The sequence below is a fragment of the Microtus pennsylvanicus genome, chromosome 2 (assembly GCF_037038515.1).
Source record: "Microtus pennsylvanicus isolate mMicPen1 chromosome 2, mMicPen1.hap1, whole genome shotgun sequence".
Lineage (NCBI taxonomy): Eukaryota > Metazoa > Chordata > Mammalia > Rodentia > Cricetidae > Microtus > Microtus pennsylvanicus.
In genome coordinates, this window is record NC_134580.1 from 81,674,735 (window position 1) to 81,696,291 (window position 21,557).

Sequence of the window (21,557 nt, forward strand, 5' to 3'; positions counted from 1 at the left end):
CCTGATTAGTGGTTAGGAATATGAACTCTGTAGATATCTTGTTGCCTTGGGTTAAGCCCTAACCTTATCACTACTTTCCAGATTTTGAGCAAGCTACACACATGTTCTGCATGCCTTGTTTCCTCATTTTAATTACTGTTCTCACTTAGCACTTTCTGTGGACCACAAAGACTCACCCATGAATATCAAACGACCTCATGAAATAGATGCTCTAACTATCCCCATGTCGAGATGGGAAACCAAATCACTCATGTTCAGTCATTTGGCCCAGTTCACACTACTAGTGTGTGCAACCAAGTGGCAGTCTTGGTGCCAAGACCGTCACAGCAGTACCACCTAGCAACTCTGTTCCAAACACAGGCTGGCAAGTGGCAGTCCCAGATAGCATAATGTATGTTGCTGATGATGGGAATAATGGTGATACTTTGATGGTGGTGGCAGGTGGTGTACTGCTGCAGCTGCAGCTGTGGCTTCAACTGCTGCAATTGTGGCTGCGGCTGTTGTCATAATGAGAGCATAACCAAGCCTTTGAGAGAGACTTTCCAAGCACAGACAATGTCTGTTTCATCAACTGCTTCATTCCCCTTCTGTTCTAAATGTTAGAGAATCAACCCTGCTCTCGCTCTGCTGGTGGTGTGCCGTCTACAGATGGCCCACTGGCTCGGGGTCCAATAGCTACACCACTGACGTCTGCATAAGCGACAGTCCTTCTAACACTTACATGCATCACCACATCTCCCTAGAGAGGGTGAAGGGGTGAGACCTCCTTTCATCCTTCCATTCTCTCTTTAGTGCTCAGTTGCGCGATTTCCTGCGGCAACTCACACAGAGCATACGTTTGAGAAACTTCTACTTCCTAGCAGGTAAATTTCAGGTCCTTCCCTAAACACCTCCAGTATAAAGTCTTTGTCTGAAAACTAGAGATGATAATTCTGCATCGTTACCGCCTGCCTGGCAATTATTGTACAGTAGATTGCTTGTTCTCCTGGAGCTGCTCCTCCCAATACCGTTGCTTCAATATTGTCTACCTTCCTACTACAGTGGAGGAGATCAACGTGTACAGAACCATCTAAACAGCGTGACTTCTGACCCCAGCACTGTGCAACATCATAGAAAGTAGGAAAGAGAATTCCTTACCTCATAGATCTGGTTTCAGGGGGGCCTTCTTAATAACTTACTCTGTAGTAAAGTGTGGAATTGTTTGTGGCAGAGTGTGACTGCCACCTAGTGTAACTCTTGTGAATGACCAGTCAATGAGGTTTTTTTGTTTGTTTGTTTTTTTTGTTTGTATTTTTTTTTTAAGAAAAGCTTGAAGTAAGCACCCTCAAATTTTTGAGACGAAGAGCAGTGATGGTGCTGAGATTCTCCAAAAATCCCACCCCTCCCTCCCACCCCTCCCTTACTTCTTCCCTTCCTCTTTTCCTTCCTTCCTTCCTTCCGTCCTTCCTTCTTTCCTTCCAGCCACTGAGGACAGAGACTATGAACAAAGCTGGAGTTGGAGGAGGCTGCTCAGAGGTGGGAGAGCAGCATGAGTTTCCAACACAGACATGAATATGACTCACCAGGCACAAGCAGTGATCGGCGTTAACAGACTTTCCGATGTGAGCCAAGTCCTCTACAATTTAGTGCCTGGAGACACAGACAGAGCCTGTGCGCCTGAAGAAAAACCAATTTTCTCCTTCCAAACTTATGCATCCAATGGGGTACTTCACCATTCTACCCAGTTTAGGGAGAATGGATGTTCATCCTCAGGAAGCGGATGTGCCATGGGTGAATGAGAAATCCTGCCCTTCCTCATCACAGCCATGCCTTGAAAGCATCTGGAAATTTTAAGTTGTTGAGAACAGGTAATGTAAATTTTCTTACGGGAGTTAAATTAGCTAGCGTATTAAAGCATGTAAGGAGCTCAGCTGATAAGAACACTTACTGCTCATACAGGCTGTGCACACACCTGTGACCCCTCAGGTAAGGGTAAAAGACTGAGACAGGAGCTCTCTGGGGCTTTCTGGCTGCCAGCCTAGTTCCATGTTCAGTAACATGTTCAGTGATAGATCAGGACACCAGACATCTTCTTCCAGCCTCCAAACTCTTGCATGGCTGTACATACCTGCATATGTGTGCACATATATCATGTACATATACACACACACACACACACACAAAGATAAATAATCTTGGAGGATTTGTGGGAAGGTGAATATTATCAAAACATACTGTATTGAACTTTCAAATATTAAGCATTACTTTTTAATTAATTAAAATTTTATTTACAAATAATAAAAATAAAAGACGTAACACACTCCTATTTTGACCCTTGCCCCGACAGTGTGAGCCTTTTAAAGAGCAAAGCAAACCATGATTCGTCTGTACCATCTTCATCAAACTACCTCCAACCCTTAGATGGATTGTGGGTACTAGAAAGATAGGAGATGCTAAAGTTGGGGGTCAGCTTCCCTACTGCACCCTGCTGATGGGAGAATGGCACTGGCTGCTGTGGGACTTTCCCATTTCCTGCTGTCCCTGGACAGACCGGCTTTTCTGCATCACTGGGTATGGCCACTAGGTCCTACCTCTTCTTACAGCCTCACACTGAGGTCTCAAGACAGACCTGTGCAGTTCTTCCCTGGACATTGCCTGGATAATCAGCCCATTCTTCATTTTGACACAGAAAATGGTAGGGCAGGGGCTCAGGGGCCATGAACAGAAACATACTTGGGCCCTGAAGCCTGGGACACAGAGACACAAGAGTTGGCAGAGAATGAGGAGAACCTCTGGGCAACACTGGCAGATGGGCACGCCTGGGGAAGCACAAAAGAGGTGAGTGTGGGCAGAGAAAAGGGATGTGAGGGTTTTCCTGGGACAGTGGGTGAAGGTCAGGCCCTTCTCACTGTTCTCAACTTGATGGAGCTAAGGATAACTGTGTGGGAGATTCTAGAGATACTTGACTTCCTGAGCTAGCTTCGAGAATGTAACAGAGTCCCCAGCAGTGGCTATGACCTACAGCACAGCCTTGGAAGGCATCATCAACATCACATGTTTGGGCCTTCAACTTCTCATCTGTGATTTTCTCTCTGACCTGTACCCTATGTGGGAAGCTCTTAGCATGGACATCCAGCCTGAGGGTATGATGCCCTGTTAGAATGGGATCTACAAGCATTGGGTGACTGCTGACAGAGGTTTCTCTCCCTCCCGTCCCACAGCTATTCAATCCCAAAGAACTACACAGAGGTCTACATTAATTATAATCTAGTTGGCTTAGTAGCTCAGCAGACTGAATCTTTCCTCTTCCCAGAATTCTCCTGTTCTCGTTGCCCTTCCTCTACTTTCTGCCTGGTTGTCCTGCCTATACTTCCTCCCTGGCTGCTGGCCAACCAGCATTTTATTAAACAAGTACAAGAAACAAATCTTTACAGGGTAAAACCATTGTCACAAAGCATTCCCCCCCTTTAAAAAAAATAAAACAAGAACTCTGAATTGAATCATCCTTGTTTAGCTTTCTTTCTGACCATTATCCATACAACTTGTAACCAACCCTCTAAACAAAGAAAAACATATAATCCTTGTTTTGGGAATGCAGGCATAGTTTTCCAGGCTACTTCCTGCTGGCTGAGGGCACTGATAATCTTATGGGGATCTAAAGAAAATTCTGAATTATGGTCAAGTCCTGAATGGAATATTCTGTGAGGCTTAATAATCTCAGCCTGCAGTCTTGAAACTATTCTGGATGCAGAACTCAGAGGAAACTTCAACAGAGATCCTCTGAAATGTTGGATCATCTCAACCATCTGCTCCTATTGGAGATTCTTCAGGGGGTTCTTCCTTGATCAAACATGATTTTTCTTAGCCAAGAATGAATCCACAGCCTCTTCTGTGAAAACAAAAGCAAAGCCTCTTCTTCAAAGTAACATACCTTTTGATTTAAATTTTGAAGTCAAGGAATTTTCAAAATATATATGTTGAATTAATTCAGCAGCATTTATAATCTAATATCTTTTAGCAGCTTTTTCTCCTTCCTCAGCCATCAAACAATTTAAAGACAACACAATAACATTCAGTATCCAGACTCTCTATGTATTTTTCATCTTTATGTGGCTTTATTTTAAACTGTATTTATTTTATTTTTTATTTTTTGGCTTTTTGAGACAGGGTTCCTCTTGTATCTTTGGCTGTCCTGGAACTCACTCTGTAGACCAGGCTATCCTTGAACTCACAGAGATCTGCCTGCCTCTGCCTCCCAAGTGCTGGGATTAAAGGTTAGTGCCACCACACCCAACTACTCTCTTTCTTTCTTTTTTATTTTAAGGACTTTATCCTTTTTCTTTTCTCTCTCAAGCCTACATATATTTTTAAACATATTGTAAATCATTTAGATGTTTTCTTCATCTGAATCTATTTTTACTGTATATCTCTCTTTTTCTGACCACATGAGTCTTTAATTTACTAAGCAATATGATGAGGATTAAAGCTATGGCTTTGAAGGCTGGATCTATCCCATTCCTTAGCTTTCTGAGAGCCTAGCCTCATGGCAGAGATACTAGCCAGAGTCACGTTTATTGCCACAACTCTATGGAGTTTCAAGGTCCCTGCCACCACCAAAAAGCATGTGTTTGCCTATTCATCAACATCATGTAAGTGTTTTGTGATAGGACCTCTTAAAAGAGCTGCAAGTTTTTGCAGCTTAAGCTGAGTCAGGAAGCCTTTCTTAAATGAGACCCATTTTCCTCTAGCAAGCAGAGCCCTCCTGGGAAAATGCTGCTATCAAGAAGCCATGCTTAATTCTGTTTGTTTGTGTCTAGAATTACTTCCCAACTCTCTCAGGTTTTCTGTGGATGCAGTTGTCCATGTGGGTGCCATTCTGTTGACCGACGATTCTGTCCTGTCCAGTCTTGTAGCCATTCGTACCAAAAGAACTACACAGAGGTCTACATTATTATAAACTAGTTGGCCTAGTAGCTCAGGCTTTTCTTATCAACTCTTATAACTTATATTAGCTCATAAATTTTGTCTGTGTTAGCCACGGGGCTTGGTACCTTTTATTAGCAAGGCCTTCTCATCTTGCTTCCTCTGCATCTGAGTGATGACTGCAAACTGAATCATCTTCCCAGAATTTTCCTGTTCTCATTGCCCTGCCTCTACTTCCTGTCTGGCTACTGACCAATAAGCATCTTATTAAACAAGTACAAGAAACAAATCTTTACAAGGTAAAACCACTGTCCCACAGCAGGTGACCACTGGAGTTCTCAAGGAGAGGAGCTGCTTCAGCTGCCATGCGGACCACAGTGAGAGAAGCAGATCTGTGGGAAGGTTCTGCTGATGGTGCTTCAGAGTTGGGGGTCTATGCCTGGTCTTTGTGGTTGCTGTTTTTGAGGCTTTTCTGTGTGACCTTTGGTACAACAAGAAGAAGAAGATAACATCAGCTGCAGAAGGGTAAGAGTTCACAAATCTGCAAGCCTTGCATCATTATGTGAGTTTAGATGTAAATGTATATAACATGAAATGGGGAAAAAGAGGGGAAGGGAAAGGAGAAGGCAAAAGAAAACAGTGGGGTGAAGATGATCAAGGTGCTGTTGTGTACATATTTGAAAATGTTACCAATTAACCGCACTTGCCAGCACATGCTTATGATCCTGGAATTTAAAGGCAGAGCAAGGAGGATTAGGAATTTAAAGGCAGCCTGAATTACAGAGTATATAGGAAGGCTAAACTAAGACCCTGCTTCAAAAACTAAGAACTCAGAATAAACAAAAATCTCCAACAAAAGTCAAAACTCACAAATGAAAAATATTACTGGAAAAGAAAAAAATGAAAACTGCTTGAATAGTTGGTCTACCTTACTTCTCCACGAAGGACCCCAGGCAGTAAGGAAACAGGATACCTTTGGATCTCTTATCTTCATGACTCCAGGAAGCTGGAGTGTCCCTGTTTGCTGCAGGAAGAAAACTTGAACTCTTGCGTGATGCTGTCATCGCTTATCTTGATGGACCCAGGATATCTTAGACAATAGCACCCTTTGTGTCTAAAGGTGAGGAAACCAGAAAGGACAGAGATCTGGGAATGGAGGGCTTCAGAAAAGACAGAGATGTGGAATGGGGGAGGGAGCTTCAGAAAGTGTGGAGGTGATCTATGTGACCAACATAGCCAACAAAGGGTCTAGCCAAGTGAGGAAAGAAAGAAGTCTGGTTCAACATGACCCATTAACCCGTGTTAGTTCGGAGTCTGACACCTGGAAGTTTATTTTAGGCATATTTAAGTACAGCATAATTTGGAAAAAGTTTTCTGGTGATAATTAACTCAGTCACATGTGCATAATAAAGCTTAAAGGATGACTCCACCAAAACTCTTTGTAAAGTACATGTGACATCTTTCATAAAGATGGGTTCTATAGGTACATGTGACATCTTATGGGTCCCGGGAAGGATCTGGTGTGGTCTGGGTAATACAGATGGGACAAAGGTCAACAGACTATTAACCACCTCTGTTTCCAGTCTTCTGGACAGAAAGCAGGTCAGACATCTTTCCCTTTGAAGAGATAGCCCTGCATGTCAACATTCCTGTTTCCCCTACGATTATGACTTCAAGGACTTCCTTGTCTCCTACAAGAAAGGACAGAGACCTGGAGGTGGGAGGGTTTCTTCCTAAACACAGGCCCTCCTACTTCAGGCTACTGTTGGTGTGAGATGCTGGAGAAAGGGAAAAAAATAGAATGTTAAATAGTAAGAACGAGAAATAAAATTTGGTCTCAGATAATTTTTATTGTTCAAAAGGAAGAAATTTAGGGAAGGGAATATTTAAAAACCAATGAAAGATATCACCAGCCACTAAAGAAATGCAAATAAAGTCACAAGGTAATAACAAAAAAATCACACCTGTTATAGCAGTTGAGATAAAAATGAACAGGCTGGGGAGAATTGCTCTGTGAGCAGTGTCTGCTTCACAAACATGAGGAACCTCAGTTCAGATCCCCAACACCCACAAAAACTGGGTTTGGTGCTCTATGCCTTTAACTCTAGTACTGGGGATCAGTTACAGGCAGAGTCCCAGAGTTCATGGACAAGTAAGTCTAATCAATAAATGATGCAAGGGACTCTTTCCAAAAGATGAGATGGAGGGTTATAGGGGAAGAATCTCAAGGTCTACCTCTGGCCTGTACATGCACAGAGGTACATACCCATACACAGAAAGAAAGAAAAAAGGAGAGAGAGAGAGAGAGAGAGAGAGAGAGAGAGAGAGAGAGAGAGAGAGAGAGAGAGAGAAGAAGGGAGGGAAGGAGGGAGAAAGGAGGAAGGGAGGAAGGAAGGGAGGGAGTAAAGAAGAAAGAAGATGGGAGAGGGAGGGAGGGAAGGAAGGGGATGGGAGAAGAGGGGAGGGAAGGAAAAATACAGAAATAAATGCAACCAGGCAGTGGTGCTACACGCCTTTAATCCCAGCACTCAGGAGGCAGAGACAGGTGATGTGGGAAGTCCTTCTGTAAATGTGTTGCTTTTATTGGTTAATGAATAAAGTAACTGCTTTGGCCTGTGATAGGGCAAAATAGAGCTAGGCAGGAAAACTAAACTGAATGCTGGGAGAAAGTAGGCTGAATAGGAAAGAAACTACATAGCTGCTGCTGGAGACAGATATGTCAGAACGTTGCCAGTAAGACACAGTCACGTGGCAATATACAGATTAATAGAAATGGGTTTTAATTTAACATATAAGAACTAGCTAAAAATATGCTTAAGCTATTGGCCAAACAGTATTGCAAATAATATAGTTTCTATGTGTTTATTTTGGATCTGGGCAGCCAGGAACAAACAAGCAGCCTCTACCAACAGGCAGGCAGATCTCTATGAGTTTAAGACCAGCATGGTCTACAGAGTGAGTTTCAGGACAGCCATGGCAACATAGAGAAATCCTGTCTCAAAAAAGCAAAAAGAAAGAAAGAAAGAAAGAAAGAAAGAAAGAAAGAAAGAAAAGAAAAGAAACTCAATACCAAAGACTGTCAAAGACATAGAACAACTGGATTGTTGGGGGAAGGAACATAAAAGAATGACCACAGTTGGACAATTTCATATAAAACTAAACATACCAATCCAAATTATTTGGGAGCCTGGGCAGAGAGGATCACAAGTTCAAAGTCAGCCTGATCTGACAGTAAACTTGAGTTTTACCTGTACTACATATACAGAGCCTGTCTCAAAGTAACACAATATATATATATATATATATATATAGATATATATATATATATATCTGCTACACAAGCCAGTGAAAATTACCTCCATATAAAAGCCTGTATACAAGCACCATGGCTTTATTTATAGTTACCAAAACCTGGCAACAACCACGAGCTCATTATTCTGTGCACAGTTGAATAAACTGTGATAAATTCTATTTTGTGGAATACCAAATGGTAACAAAAGAAAATAAATTCAGTACTGAAGAACATAGCTCTGGAGAGCATTACACTAAGTGAAAAACAAGCCAAGAGGCATAAACATAATCCTATCTGTGTGATCTATTCATACAACATTCTTAATATGACAAATTCCAGGGATGGAAAACAGACTAATCCAGCTAGTGGCTGCCCGGATAAGGGGAGGTGGGAGGGGAGGACAGCTGTGACTACAAGCAGGAAGTATAAAGAGATCCTTGGGGAGACAGACAGATGTGCATCCTGGCAGGGTGTGGGACCAGTGAAGCATGGATAAGGGCAAGGAAATAAGCTGAGGTGGATTTTAAGACCCTGGGTTGTTCTAAAAACTGACTTTACCAGTGCAGTCGACTCTTTCATTAAAAAGTATTTATTATTATGTGGTTAGAAAGATGGACCAGTAATTAAGAGTGCACACTGATACTGCAGGTGACCCAAGTTGAAATCCCTGGCTCCCAAACCCACAAAAAGGCAAAATAAGAAAGAACCATACACATTTACCAACAAGGCTGGTTTCCCGAGTTTATTATGACACTGTAGTTATGAAAGCTGTAGTCCTTAGAGGACCTGGGAAGGATACACAGAGCTCTTTGAAAAGTTGAAATTTACTGTGAACTTTTTGTAAAAAGGTAAATTTGAAAGTGACAGACTATAGCAAGAAGGCTTCCTGGAACCCACATGGTAGAAGAGAATGAACTCACACAAACTGTCCGCTGGCCTCTATATGGCATTCTGTTGGCACACTCACAGAATAAATAAATGCATGTAATAGAAAAATTAAGATGTATTGTTCTTAATCGTGTTTGTATTTCTATCTGTCTGTGCATGCGCACATGAGTGCTGGTGCTGCAGACGTCGAAGGCATCAGATGTGAGTTCCTCCATATAAAAGCCTATACACAAGCACCATGGCATTATTTATAGTTACCAAAACCTGAATGCTGGCAGAATGAACTCAAGAGTCTTGGTGATAGCGGTAAACACTCTTAACCACACACAGTCATCTCTCCAGCCATGTAACAATAAAAACTTCTTTAAAAAAAACTCAGAATAGACTATGCCTCAGTAAAGTAGGTTTTTGGAATAACTCAGGATTTTCTTTTAATTCATCTTTTAACTTACGTATTCATCCTTAGGTATATTTTTCCTGGTTTTGATTTTTTTGCATCTTATATTCTGTTTATGCTGATTGTGAGCAAACAAATAATTTTTGCAAAACAGAGCATGAAAATCAATAACTATAACTTAGCTTTCAACGAATAGTTGTGAAGCAGTTACTTGATGCCAGGTGCTGAGCTAGGCCCTATGAACACGGGTCTCTTTATTGACCCTTCCCACACCCTGTATCAGCACCTCCAATCCCCGCATCCACCCACACACACAGTCCTAAATCTAGTTCTTCCCTGTGCTCTGGTGCTTGTTCTTGGCTCTCTCACCAAAACACAAATAGCAATGTCTGAGATAAAAGGAAGAGGACACGAAGCAGAGCTCTTTAGCCACCAGAAAACAGAAACCCTGGTGACTAAGAAGTAGTAGGTGGGAATGGCTTCCAGGCAGCAGAAATTAGACAGGCTTGTGAGCGAAGTGGGTGTGTGTTCAGAAAAGAAGTTGCTGAACAACGCCCCCATGAGCAGGGTTGTAGTACCAAATTCAAAACCGTTTATTTTGAACGACGGTCCGTCACTCTAGCCACACAAATTCATATCATTATTCCCAGGAAATGTTAGTGCACTCCAAAAGAACACCGCCAGACAACGGCAGTACTTCTTTTTTTTTAATTTTTTTATTGATAAAAGGAGGATAAAAAAAAGAAAAAAAAACAAATTTCCACCTCCTCCCACCAGCCTCCCATTTCCCTCCCCCTCCTCCCACACTTCTCCCCCTCCTCCCACACTTCTCCCCCTCCTCCCACCCCTCTCCCCTTCCCCCCACTCCTCTCCCCCTCCCTTTCCAGTCCAAAGAGCTGTCAGGGTTCCCTGCCCTGTGGTAAGTCCTAGGTCCTCCCCCCTCCATCCATATCTAGGAAGGTGAACATCCAGCCTGGCTAGGCTCCCACCAAGCCAGCACATTGCGTAGGATCAAAACCGCGTGCCAATGTCCTTGGTGTCTCATCAGCCCTCATTGTTCGCCATGATCAGAGAGTCCAGTTTTATCCCATGCTTTTTCTGGTAACAGTCCAGCTGGCCTTGGTGAGCTCCCAGTAGATCATCTCCACTGTCTCAGTGGGTGGGTGCACTCCTCGTGGTCCCGACATCTTTGCTCATGTTCTCACTCTTTCTGCTCCTCATTGGGACCTTGGGAGCTCAGTCCAGTGCTCCAGTGTGGGTCTCTGTCTCTATCTCCATCCATCGCCAGATGCAAGTTCTAGGATGATATGCAATATATTCGTCAGTATTGCTCTAGGGTAGGGTCATTTCAGGTTCCCTATCCTCAGCTGCCCAGGAAACTAACTGGGGACCTCAGCTTGGGCACCTGGGAGCCCCTCTAGGGTCAGGTCCCCTGCCCACCCTAAAGTGGGTCCCTTAACTAAGAATTGTGGTTCTGTGCTCCCCTATCCAACCTTCCTTTAACCCGATCCTCCTGTTTCCCTAAGTCCCCCCTCCTTCCCTTCTACCTTTTCTCTCCCCATCTCCCCTAACCCCCATCCCACCCCACCCCCAAGATCCCACTTTTCTCCCCGGCAATTTTGTCTACTTCCCTTATCCAAGAGGATAACTATATGTTTTTCCTTGGGTTCACCTTCTTACTTAGCTTCTTTAGATTCGCCTATTGTAGACTCCGTGAGCCCTATTTATGGCTAGAAACCAATTATGAGTGAGTACATCCCATGTTCATCTTTTTGGGTCTGGGATACCTCACTCAGGATAGTGTTTTCTATTTCCATCCATTTGCATGCAAAATTCGAGAAGTCATTGTTTTTTACCGCAGCGTAGTACTCTAGTGTGTATATATTCCATACTTTCTTCATCCATTCTTCCATTGAAGGGCATCTAGGTTGTTTCCAGGTTCTGGCTATTACAAATAATACTGCTATGAACATAGTTGAACAAATGCTTTTGACATGTGATAGAACATCTCTTGGGTAAATTCCCAAGAGTGGTATTGCTGGGTCCAGGGGTAGGTTGATCCCGAATTTCCTGAGAAACCGAAACACTGACTTCCAAAGTGGTTGCACAAGATTGCATTCCCACCAGCAATGGATGAGGGTACCCCTTCCTCCACAGCCTCTCCAGCAAAGGCTATCCTTGGTGTTTTTGACTTTAGCCAATCTTACAGGTGTAAGATGATATCTCAAAGTTGTTTTGATTTGCATTTCCCTGATCGCTAAGGAGGTTGAGCATGACCTTAAGTGTCTTTTGGCCATTTGAACTTCTTCTGTTGAGAATTCTCTGTTCAGTTCAGCGCCCCATTTTTTAATTGGGTTAATTAGCCTTTTAAAGTCTAGTTTCTTGAGTTCTCTATATATTTTGGAGATCAGACCTTTGTCTGTTGCGGGGTTGGTGAAGATCTTCTCCCAGTCAGTAGGTTGCCTTTGTGTCTTAGTGACAGTGTCCTTTGCTTTACAGAAGCTCCTCAGTTTTAGTAGGTCCCATTTATTCAATGTTGCCCTTAATGTCTGTGCTTCTGGGGTTATACCTAAGAAGCGATCGCCTGTGCCCATCTGTTGTAGGGTATTGCCCACTTTCTCTTCTATCAGATTCAGTGTTTTCGGGCTGATATTGAGGTCTTTAATCCATTTGGACTTGAGTTTTGTGCACGGTGATAGATATGGGTCTATTTTCATTCTTCTACAAGTTGACATCCAGTTGTGCCAGCACCATTTGTTGAAGATGCTTTCTTTCTTCCAATGTATACTTTTAGCTCCTTTATCGAAAATGAGGTGTTCATAGGTTTGTGGGATAAAGTCCGGGTCTTCTATACGATTCCATTGGTCGACTTCTCTGTTTTTATGCCAGTACCACCCTGTTTTCATTACTGTAGCTCGGAAAAAAAGCCCAGGGCCAGATGGTTTCAATGCGGAATTCTACCAGAACTTCCAAGAAGACCTAATACCTATACTCCTCAATGTATTCCACAATATAGAAACAGAAGGGTCATTACCAAATTCCTTTTATGAAGCTACAGTTACTCTGATACCAAAACCACACAAAGACTCAACCAGGAAAGAGAATTACAGGCCGATCTCACTCATGAATATCGACGCAAAAATCCTCAACAAAATACTGGCAAACCGAATCCAAGAACACATCCGAAAAATTATCCATTATGATCAAGTAGGCTTCATTCCTGAGATGCAGGGCTGGTTCAACATACGAAAATCTATCAATGTAATCCATCATATAAATAAACTGAAAGAAAAAAACCATATGATCATTTCATTAGATGCTGAAAAAGCATTTGACAAAATTCAACATCCATTTATGTTAAAAGTCTTGGAGAGATTAGGGATACAAGGGTCATACCTAAATATAATAAAAGCTATATACAGCAAGCCGACAGCTAACATCAAATTAAACGGAGAGAAACTCAAAGCCATCCCGCTTAACTTAGGAACACGACAAGGCTGCCCACTTTCGCCATACCTCTTCAATATAGTGCTGGAAGTTTTGGCAATAGCAATAAGACAGCATAATGGGATCAAGGGGATTCGAATTGGAAAGGAAGAAGTTAAACTTTCGTTACTCGCAGATGATATGATAGTGTACATAAGCGACCCCCAAAATTCCACCAAAGAACTTTTACAGCTGATAAATAGCTTTAGTAATGTGGCAGGATACAAGATCAACTCCAAAAAATCAGTCGCCCTCCTATACTCAAAGGATATGGAAGCAGAGAGGGAAATCAGAGAAGCTTCTCCATTCACGATAGCCACAAACAGCATAAAATATCTTGGGGTAAATCTAACCAAGGAAGTGAAAGATCTATTTGACAAGAACTTTAAGGCATTGAAGAAAGAAATTGAAGAGGATACCAAAAAATGGATGGACATCCCTTGCTCTTGGATTGGGAGGATCAACATAGTAAAAATGGCAATTCTACCAAAGGCAATTTATAGATTCAATGCAATCCCCATCAAGATCCCATCAAAATTCTTCACAGATCTGGAGAGGACAATAATCAACTTTATATGGAAAAACAAAAAACCCAGGATAGCCAAAACAATCCTATACAATAAAGGATCTTCTGGAGGCATTACCATCCCTGACTTCAGTACTTCTTAATTAGGAAAGACCATTTGCTTTTTTTTTTTTAAGGTTTATTTATTTTGTAAACAGTGTCCTGCCTGCATTTGTGACTGTGTGCCAGAAGAGGGCACCAGATCTCATTATAGAAGGTTGAAAGCAGCCGTGTGGTTGCTGGGAATTTAACTCAAGAGCGGCCAGTGCTCTTAACCTCTGAGCCATCTCTCTAATCCAAGACCCTTTGTTCTTTACTGTTTTCATGTTTTTCAAAGTTCGCTGCAAATGGAAAACTTAGTAGCCACTCAAAGACAGTGATCAGGGACCATTATTCCAGGACTCTGGTTTGAGGTGACTCCTGGAGGAATAAAGGATGATCAAGAGTTCACAACAGTTACTGTTTTGGAGGGGTTCTGTTTGTTCATTTGTTTATATTTTTTGTTTGTTTGCTTGTTTGTTTTAGTCTGAGTTTCTCAAACACCAGAAGATGAAACTGATGTAACCATCTTACGACACACTTAGAACACGGAGATGGATTCTCCTTCTCCAGTTCTCGTGTACCCTTGTGTAGATGCTCCCTCCCTTTTTAAAACTTCAGCTCCCAACCAGACAGTGATGGTGCTATCCTTTAATACCAGTATTCAAGAGGCAGAGGCAGATGGATCCCCATGAGTTCGTGGCCAGGCTGGTCTACAAAACAACATTCCAACAGAGCCAGAGAAACCCTGTCTCAAAAAACCAAACCAAAACTTCAACTCTCATCCCAAGTCCATATTAAATATTTTAAGGTGTTGAGAATAATTTTTTAATATTTATTTATTTATTATGTATACAATATTCTGTCTGTGTGTATATCTGCAGGCCAGAAGAGGGCACCAGACCTCATTCCAGATGGTTGTGAGCCACCATGTGGTTGCCAGGAATTGAACTCAGGACCTTTGGAAGAGCAAGCAGTGCTCTTCACCGCTGAGCCATCTCTCCAGCCCCTGAGAATAAAATTTAACAGATGTTTTTCTCCTAACTCAAACTCCTCCAAGGATACTCTAAGATACCTAGAAAGTAGAAAAAGGTGTGCTATAATTAATATTTAACACCACAAAGAAAAATCCAACCATTTCATCCCCTAAAAAGAATCAAGACTGTTATTAAGTGAGTGGCTTCCATTATCAAGATTTCAAAAATAGTTCAACATAAATATATTAAAAATAACATGGGGGGGGGGGCTGGAGAGGTGGCTCAGAGGTTAAAAGCACAGACTGCTCCTCCAGAGGTCCTGAGTTCAGTTCCCAGCAACCACATGGTGGCTCACAGCCATCTATAATGAGATCTGGTGCCCTCTTCTGGTGAGCAAGCATACAGACAGACAGAACACTGTATACATAATAAATAAATAAATAAATAAATAAATAAATAAATCTTTTTTAAAAAATGACATGAGATGAGGAGTCCACATTCCAAATTCCAGGTAAGGCCGTCTATCTTTTGTGCTTATTCCTAGAGTGGTGTCTATTACATATGATTCACTTCATATTCTTAACTAAATTTAAAAATTAACAAAACAGCTCCTCGGGAGAGTTTTGTTCCTTGTTATAACTTACCTCTGAAATAAACAGAAAATACATATGATCCCCAAAGCAAATGAGATACATACTGCTGGCTTCAATCCACCTAACACACACTCTTCTCCAAACTAGTTTTCTCTATCCCTGAACTTGAGGTTATATTTTGTTATTAATTTTTGTCAGTGAGGGTACAAAAAGGGGGGTCTTTATGACATTTTCATGCATATGAATCATCACACTTTGTTTAGATTTACCCTCCTTCTTCCTCTTTCCCTTGTCTTCCCCCTACTCCCCCCCCAAAAAAAAGAGGGCTTTCCCTTAAATTTACCCTGCCCAGATCAGGGGTCAGAACCCTTGAAAAATGCGACGGGAGCTTCTAGATGGAGTCATAATGAATTTCCACACTTCACTTTTATGTGTAGAAACCATGCTGTGCCTAGCAGTAGTTACTGCCCTTCAGAACCTCCTTGAAAGCACAGGTGCTGTGGATTAAGTGTGAAATACCCTGACACACAGGCTTCTGTGCTTGAACTCCATCTCCAGCTAGCTGGCACTGCTTAGGAAGTGCTGGGGCCTTTGCAACTTGCAGCCTGGCTAGCAGAAATGGGCGGCAGGACACCTTAAAGGTTACATCCACCTGTAGCTCCAGCCTGAGCTCTCTCTTCTGAGCTGCCAAGATGTAAACAGAAGTGGCCACAGTGCGCCTCTGTGTACTGGCCAACTTCCACCACCAGGCTGTCACGGACCCCAGTGAACTGAATATGCCGTATAAAACACCAAGCTAAAAACAAACCTCTCTCCCGACAGATGTTGGTTCCAGGGATCGAGACCACAGAATTGAGAAATAATTGGAGATTGATGTGCATTCAATGGACAGAAAGTACAGGGATATAGGCAGCCATGGTGGCAGCGGCGGTGGTGGTGGTGGTAGCAGCTGCATGGGAGTGGGTAGTGGTGGTCAACATGGAATGGAGGTGGTGATATTGGCAGCAGTGGGATCACTGGTCAGGTGCACATTTCTGCTGTTTCAAGCAACTCAGTTCATGGGAGTTTGTTACGACAGCCCCACGAAATTAATTCAATCGCTCTCCTGTCCTCTTCTGTCAGCAGTACCACGTTTTCAATGGCCCGACTTGTTCCTTTTTTATACAGCAGTGCAATAGCAATAGGCTCACAGCAAGACTCAGATGCTGACTTTTGAACTTTGTGTAAGTGCACACGCATGTGGCTGTGATCATACGTGTGTGTGTGTGTGTGTTTGCTCGTTCTGACCTACCTATCCAGCACTTCCTTGCACCTCTGTCTATCCCACTGATAGAACTATCTTTGAAGAAAATCAGAAATTCAATGGAAACACATTGAGCAGAAGAAAAACCTAATCAACTATAAAAATAAATTCAACGTGGAAATTGCAACATATCAAGTAAAATATACAAATCAGAGGAATGAGCAAAGCCATGAGGTGTTCAACATGGTAGATATTCCTCCAGTGGCATTTTCATGGAAGTCTTACATGTGTGTTCCACAAAGGGAATAAAATAAGAATTGAAGTGTAGCCAGGTGGGAAAAATATCAATAATTTTGGAAAACAGTAAAGAAGCTAGGGTTCATATAGATAGATAGATAGATAGATGATAGATAGATAGATAGATGATAGATAGATAGATAGATAGATAGATATGTTGAAGGGCTGAATTCTAACTGTAAATACAATATTTATATAGATATACAATAAGCTGTTAAGAGACATTCTCATATTGTATCATCAATATGGGATGATTGGCAAACAATTGATTAAAACTTGATTTATACTATGTGATAAAACCTTCAAAACCTTCTCTTCTTAAAATTTCATCCAAGTGATGTATTGTGATTCCTTGATCCACAGGCAGGACACAAAGTGTAGGACAATCATAGAAAAATAAGGAGGTGGAATGAAATAATAAATAAATCTGGACTGATGAGACCAAGAGGGAAACACACTTACTCAGATTTTCCAACAGTTTGTTCTAAGGCTTAAGCAGAGTCCTCACCCTTCGTGGACCTTTGTTATCTTAGTTTAGAATCAAAAGACTGTCACAAACATGCAGCAAAGTTTCACTGGGGTGATAGTAGCCTTCCAGTCTGTCCCAGGAGCACTAAGGACTCATGTAAAAGCATGCAGGTCTAATGTCCTCTCTACATAACTTCTAGGACACTGAGCAATGTCCTGACCTCTCTCTGTACATCCCAGGAAGAGGATACAGTGGAGAAGCTTCTGGTGATTATATTGAACTCTTGAGGAAATTTTTCAGCACTATCCAGAAACTTCTAATTTACTTCAACATCTTTTAATAATTGAAAAGAAAAAGTAAATAGCCAGTCTTTTCCTGATCTGTTTCAAATGTTGACTTGTGATTTTAACAAAAACTCTAGCATTATCAGCCTGCTCCATCGATGCTAATTTCACATGATTTAAAGTCCATTGCCTGTTGATGTTGGCCCAGGAAAGGATGAGCTGCCCTGAGCACAGGAGGGAATGCCCTACTCTGTAGAGAACCCTGAGGCATTTCCTGTTACACTTCACACATAGCAGCGGAAGTGTGAGCACAGACTCTTGCACTCAGATGAACACAGGTAAGACAGTGGAACTGAGGTCTGAATCCTCATTAATAAACACTATTCAGTCTTCAATCTGTTTTCACTGAAGTATTAGATTTAAACTACTTTTCTGCCCTTTTGTTAAATGAAGATGTATTTCTGCTCTCAGACAATGCAACCTGTCAGTTTTCTCTCCCTCGACTGTTCCCCACTCCCTCACCTATCTTCTTCCCCAGGTCCTCTCCACTAGGTCCCCTCTGCCTTTGGTTCCCTGCAGGAGGGAGTAGGTTCCAAGAGACACCAACCAAACATGACAAAGCAAGGTACAATAAGACAAGGCAAAAGCCCTCAAATGGAGGCTGGACAAGGCAACCCTGTGAAAGAAGAGAGTCCTAAGAGCAGGCAAAGGGGTCAGAGATACACGCTCAGTGTTAAAAGTCCCACAAAAACACCTTAACACACACAGAGAACCTGGTGAGGAGCCGTGCAAACCCCATACTTCCCACTTCAGTCTCTCTGAGGCCATATGCATCCACTTAATTGGTTCAGTGGCTCATGCTCTCCTTGCATCCTCCAGCCTCTCTGATTCCTACAATCTTTCTTCCCTTCCCCAAGTGCAGAGGGGACGGACCTGATGAAGGCCCTCAATTTAGACTCTTCCTCCTGCGTTTTGTCTGCTGTGGTTGAGCACTCACTCTCATCTACCAGAGGAAGCTTCTCAGATACTGACTGAACAAGGCATCAATCTATGATTAGAGAAGAATATTATTAGTAATCATTTTAATGATTTTTCCCCATTCATTTTGATTCTGCCCTAAGTCTCTGATTCTTAACCATCCCACACAATATAAGGCATGGACTCTCTCTCATGGCATTGACATCAGACATTGGTTGGCTCTTCTCACAAGTTCTGTGCCACCATGGCCCCAGCACACCTGGCAAGCAGGACAGATTTTACATTGAGGATTTTGTGACTGGTTTGGTGTCCATGTTTCTCTTTCAGTACCCTTCAGAGTACCTTCCCTCACCAGAGAGACTAGAACATACAAGTGAAGGCTCCAGACAGGCACGAGCTCAAACTCTCTACATTCAGTGAGTTTGTGGATGTTGGCCTCTCAATGATGCCCGTTGTCAATTTGAGAAGAGCGACCCCTGTCCTAGCATCAGCTTCAGTCCCAGTTCTGCCCTCCTTTAAAGCATAGTCATTCTGAGAAACAAATAGCAAGTTTCACACCTGGGGAACTGAGATTTAAATAGATGCAGAGAATTAACCAGCTCGACAGTCCACCAACTATGTCCACAGCTGATTTCCAGATTTTTAAATTAAATTTAATGTGACACAGGACCTAGGTGAATAACTCTTCTTAGAATATTGCAATTTTTAAACTTTCAAGTTAACAATGGTTTAAAAGGGAATAAGTTACTATAGTTTGTAAAAATGTAATAAGCAAGTGTGGACATTGTTTGTGGACATTATTCCAGCTGGTCAATGTTATGTCTCTACTTTCATGGAAGGCATTTTCAAGACATTGAGCTTGAAAACAGTACTTTAGCCAAAATAACAAAAAAAATGTTCTTTCACTGTCTACCTTATTCACAGAAACATACACATGAATACACTCTAGAATTTTCAATCTTAAAGACATAAGTGCTGAACCAATGCAAAAACACTTATGTAAAAACTCAGACGGCATTTGAAACCTAACCTCTTGCTTTCTCTGCTAACAGATGTGAGAATGCTTGCTTCTCCACCAAACCTTGTATTTTGTCAAATATTTAAATACCTGTCTAAATAATAATAAAAGGCTGTTATGTTGCTATTTTTCCATATGTTTAGTTGTGAATGAACTTAGGAGTATTTACCTACAAAGAGACAGGTCCTCACCAGATCCTCTGACATGTTCGTTCTCACTTCTGTGTGGAGGATCATGACATACTGCCCTCATTCTGGTTGCCTCTTTCACTTGATGTTTATCATTTTTTTTTCCACAACTGAGTATCAGACAGAATCTGCTCCAGAGTATTCATGCCCTTTTTTAATTTCTCCAAGTCACACAATGAGTGCCATAAACCTGCATCCTTTGCCCAATTTTTTCACCTTGTCATCTCAATATAGAGATAAGAGAAATGCCCATCTCTTGCCTGGAAATGTGTATATGGGCATTTAATGTAATCATATATTTAATATTAGTATATATTAAAGAATGTTCCAGTTGTGAATACCACCATCACTTAACAATTTCTTCACATTTAATATCCAAAAAGCCTTTAGCTCAGAGTCAACTCAAAAATATGACTACAAAATTGGATTTTTAAAATAAAAGAAATATGTTATCCAAGTAAGTGAAAGAGTTAATTAGTTTAGTATTTTTTTTAACAACGGTCTATGTCAGGAATATTAATTGCATTTATTTGACCTGGAAGAAGCACATCTTATTTTTTTATATTTTGAAATTATAATTATGTCACTTACCTCCCTCTGATTGCATCCATGTATTTGCCCCTTGCTTTGTTTCAAGCTCATGACATCTTTCCTTTCATTGATTCTACATACATATACTCATAAATACATAAGTACAATCTGCTCAGTACATATAATGTTACTTGCAAGTATATAATTTCAGGGCTGACCACTTCATATTGAGTCAACAACTGGGGAATTCTTACATGGAGAAGGCTATTTCTCCTGTGCTCAGAATTCTCCAAGCTTTTACTTAAACTATCTCCAACGGCATATTAATCATTCATGTGACTTTGTCAATTAAGCATTGCTCGTCCTAAACCAGAGTTTCTCCTTGCTCTCCTGTTTCAGATGACATGAGAGTTGTCACAGCCAAAAGAGTCAATGGGTGAAGCAAACTGCTCTGTAGTATCTGAAATTGTCTTCCTGGGACTCTCCAACTCATGGACAACCCAGCTCTTCCTCTTCCTCTTTTCCTGTATGTTCTACATGGCAAGTCTGTTGGGGAATTTTCTCATTGTGCTAACTGTGACTTTAGACCCCCATTTACAGTCCCCTATGTACTTCCTCTTAGCCAATCTTTCCTTTCTCGACTTGATATTTAGCTCCTCCACAGCACCAAAAATGATTTACGACCTTTTCAGAAGGCACAAAACCATCTCTTTTGGGGGCTGTATCACTCAGATCTTCCTAATCCATGCAGTTGGAGGCACTGAGATGGTGCTGCTCATAGCCATGGCTTTTGACCGATATGTTGCCATATGTAAGCCCCTGCACTACTTGACTATCATGAGTCCAAAAAAGTGCATTTTGGTTTTAGTTGCTTCCTGGATTACTGGCTTCATTCACTCAGTGACTCAGTTGATTTTTGTCATAGACTTACCCTTCTGTGGCCCTAATGAACTAGACAGCTTTTTCTGTGACCTCCCTTGGTTTATTAAACTGGCTTGTATGGACACATACACCTTGGGGTTCATGGTTACTGCCAATAGTGGGTTCATTTCTGTGGCCTCCTTTTTAATTCTGATCATCTCCTATGTGTTTATTTTGATGACTGTTCAAAAGAAATCTTTGGATAGTTTATCTAAGGCCCTCTCCACTCTGTCAGCTCATGTCATGGTGGTCATTTTGTTCTTTGGACCAATAATCTTCTTCTACGTGTGGCCATTTCCAACATCACATCTAGATAAATTTCTTGCTCTCTTTGATGCAGTTATTACCCCTTTTCTAAACCCAGTGATCTATACACTTAGGAATAAAGAGATGAAGGTGGCAATGAGAAGACAATGTAGTCAGTTTATTAATTACAATAAAATTTCTTAATATAAAGCACACAAATTATATTAGAATTTCAGATGGATA

General features: G+C 41.6%; 1 protein-coding gene across 1 annotated transcript; it reads left to right on the top strand.

Annotated features, from left to right (window-relative positions):
• The first annotated feature begins 13,965 nt into the window (after window positions 1-13,965).
• Window positions 13,966-21,518, top strand: LOC142844904 (olfactory receptor 4F6-like). The gene is made up of 2 exons (XM_075963683.1): window positions 13,966-14,002; window positions 20,575-21,518. Exons 1-2 carry the CDS (start codon window positions 13,966-13,968, stop codon window positions 21,516-21,518), a joined length of 981 nt encoding a protein of 326 aa, XP_075819798.1.
• Window positions 21,519-21,557: the final 39 nt, after the last annotated feature.

Excerpts from the sequence above, each read along its gene's own strand:
- LOC142844904 (XM_075963683.1), top strand. The coding sequence starts at position 13,966 with ATGATCAAGAGTTCACAACAGTTACTGTTTTGGAGGG. Across the intron at positions 14,003-20,574 it reads ACAGTTACTGTTTTGGAGGG|AGTCAATGGGTGAAGCAAAC; the intron begins GTTCTGTTTGTT and ends CACAGCCAAAAG.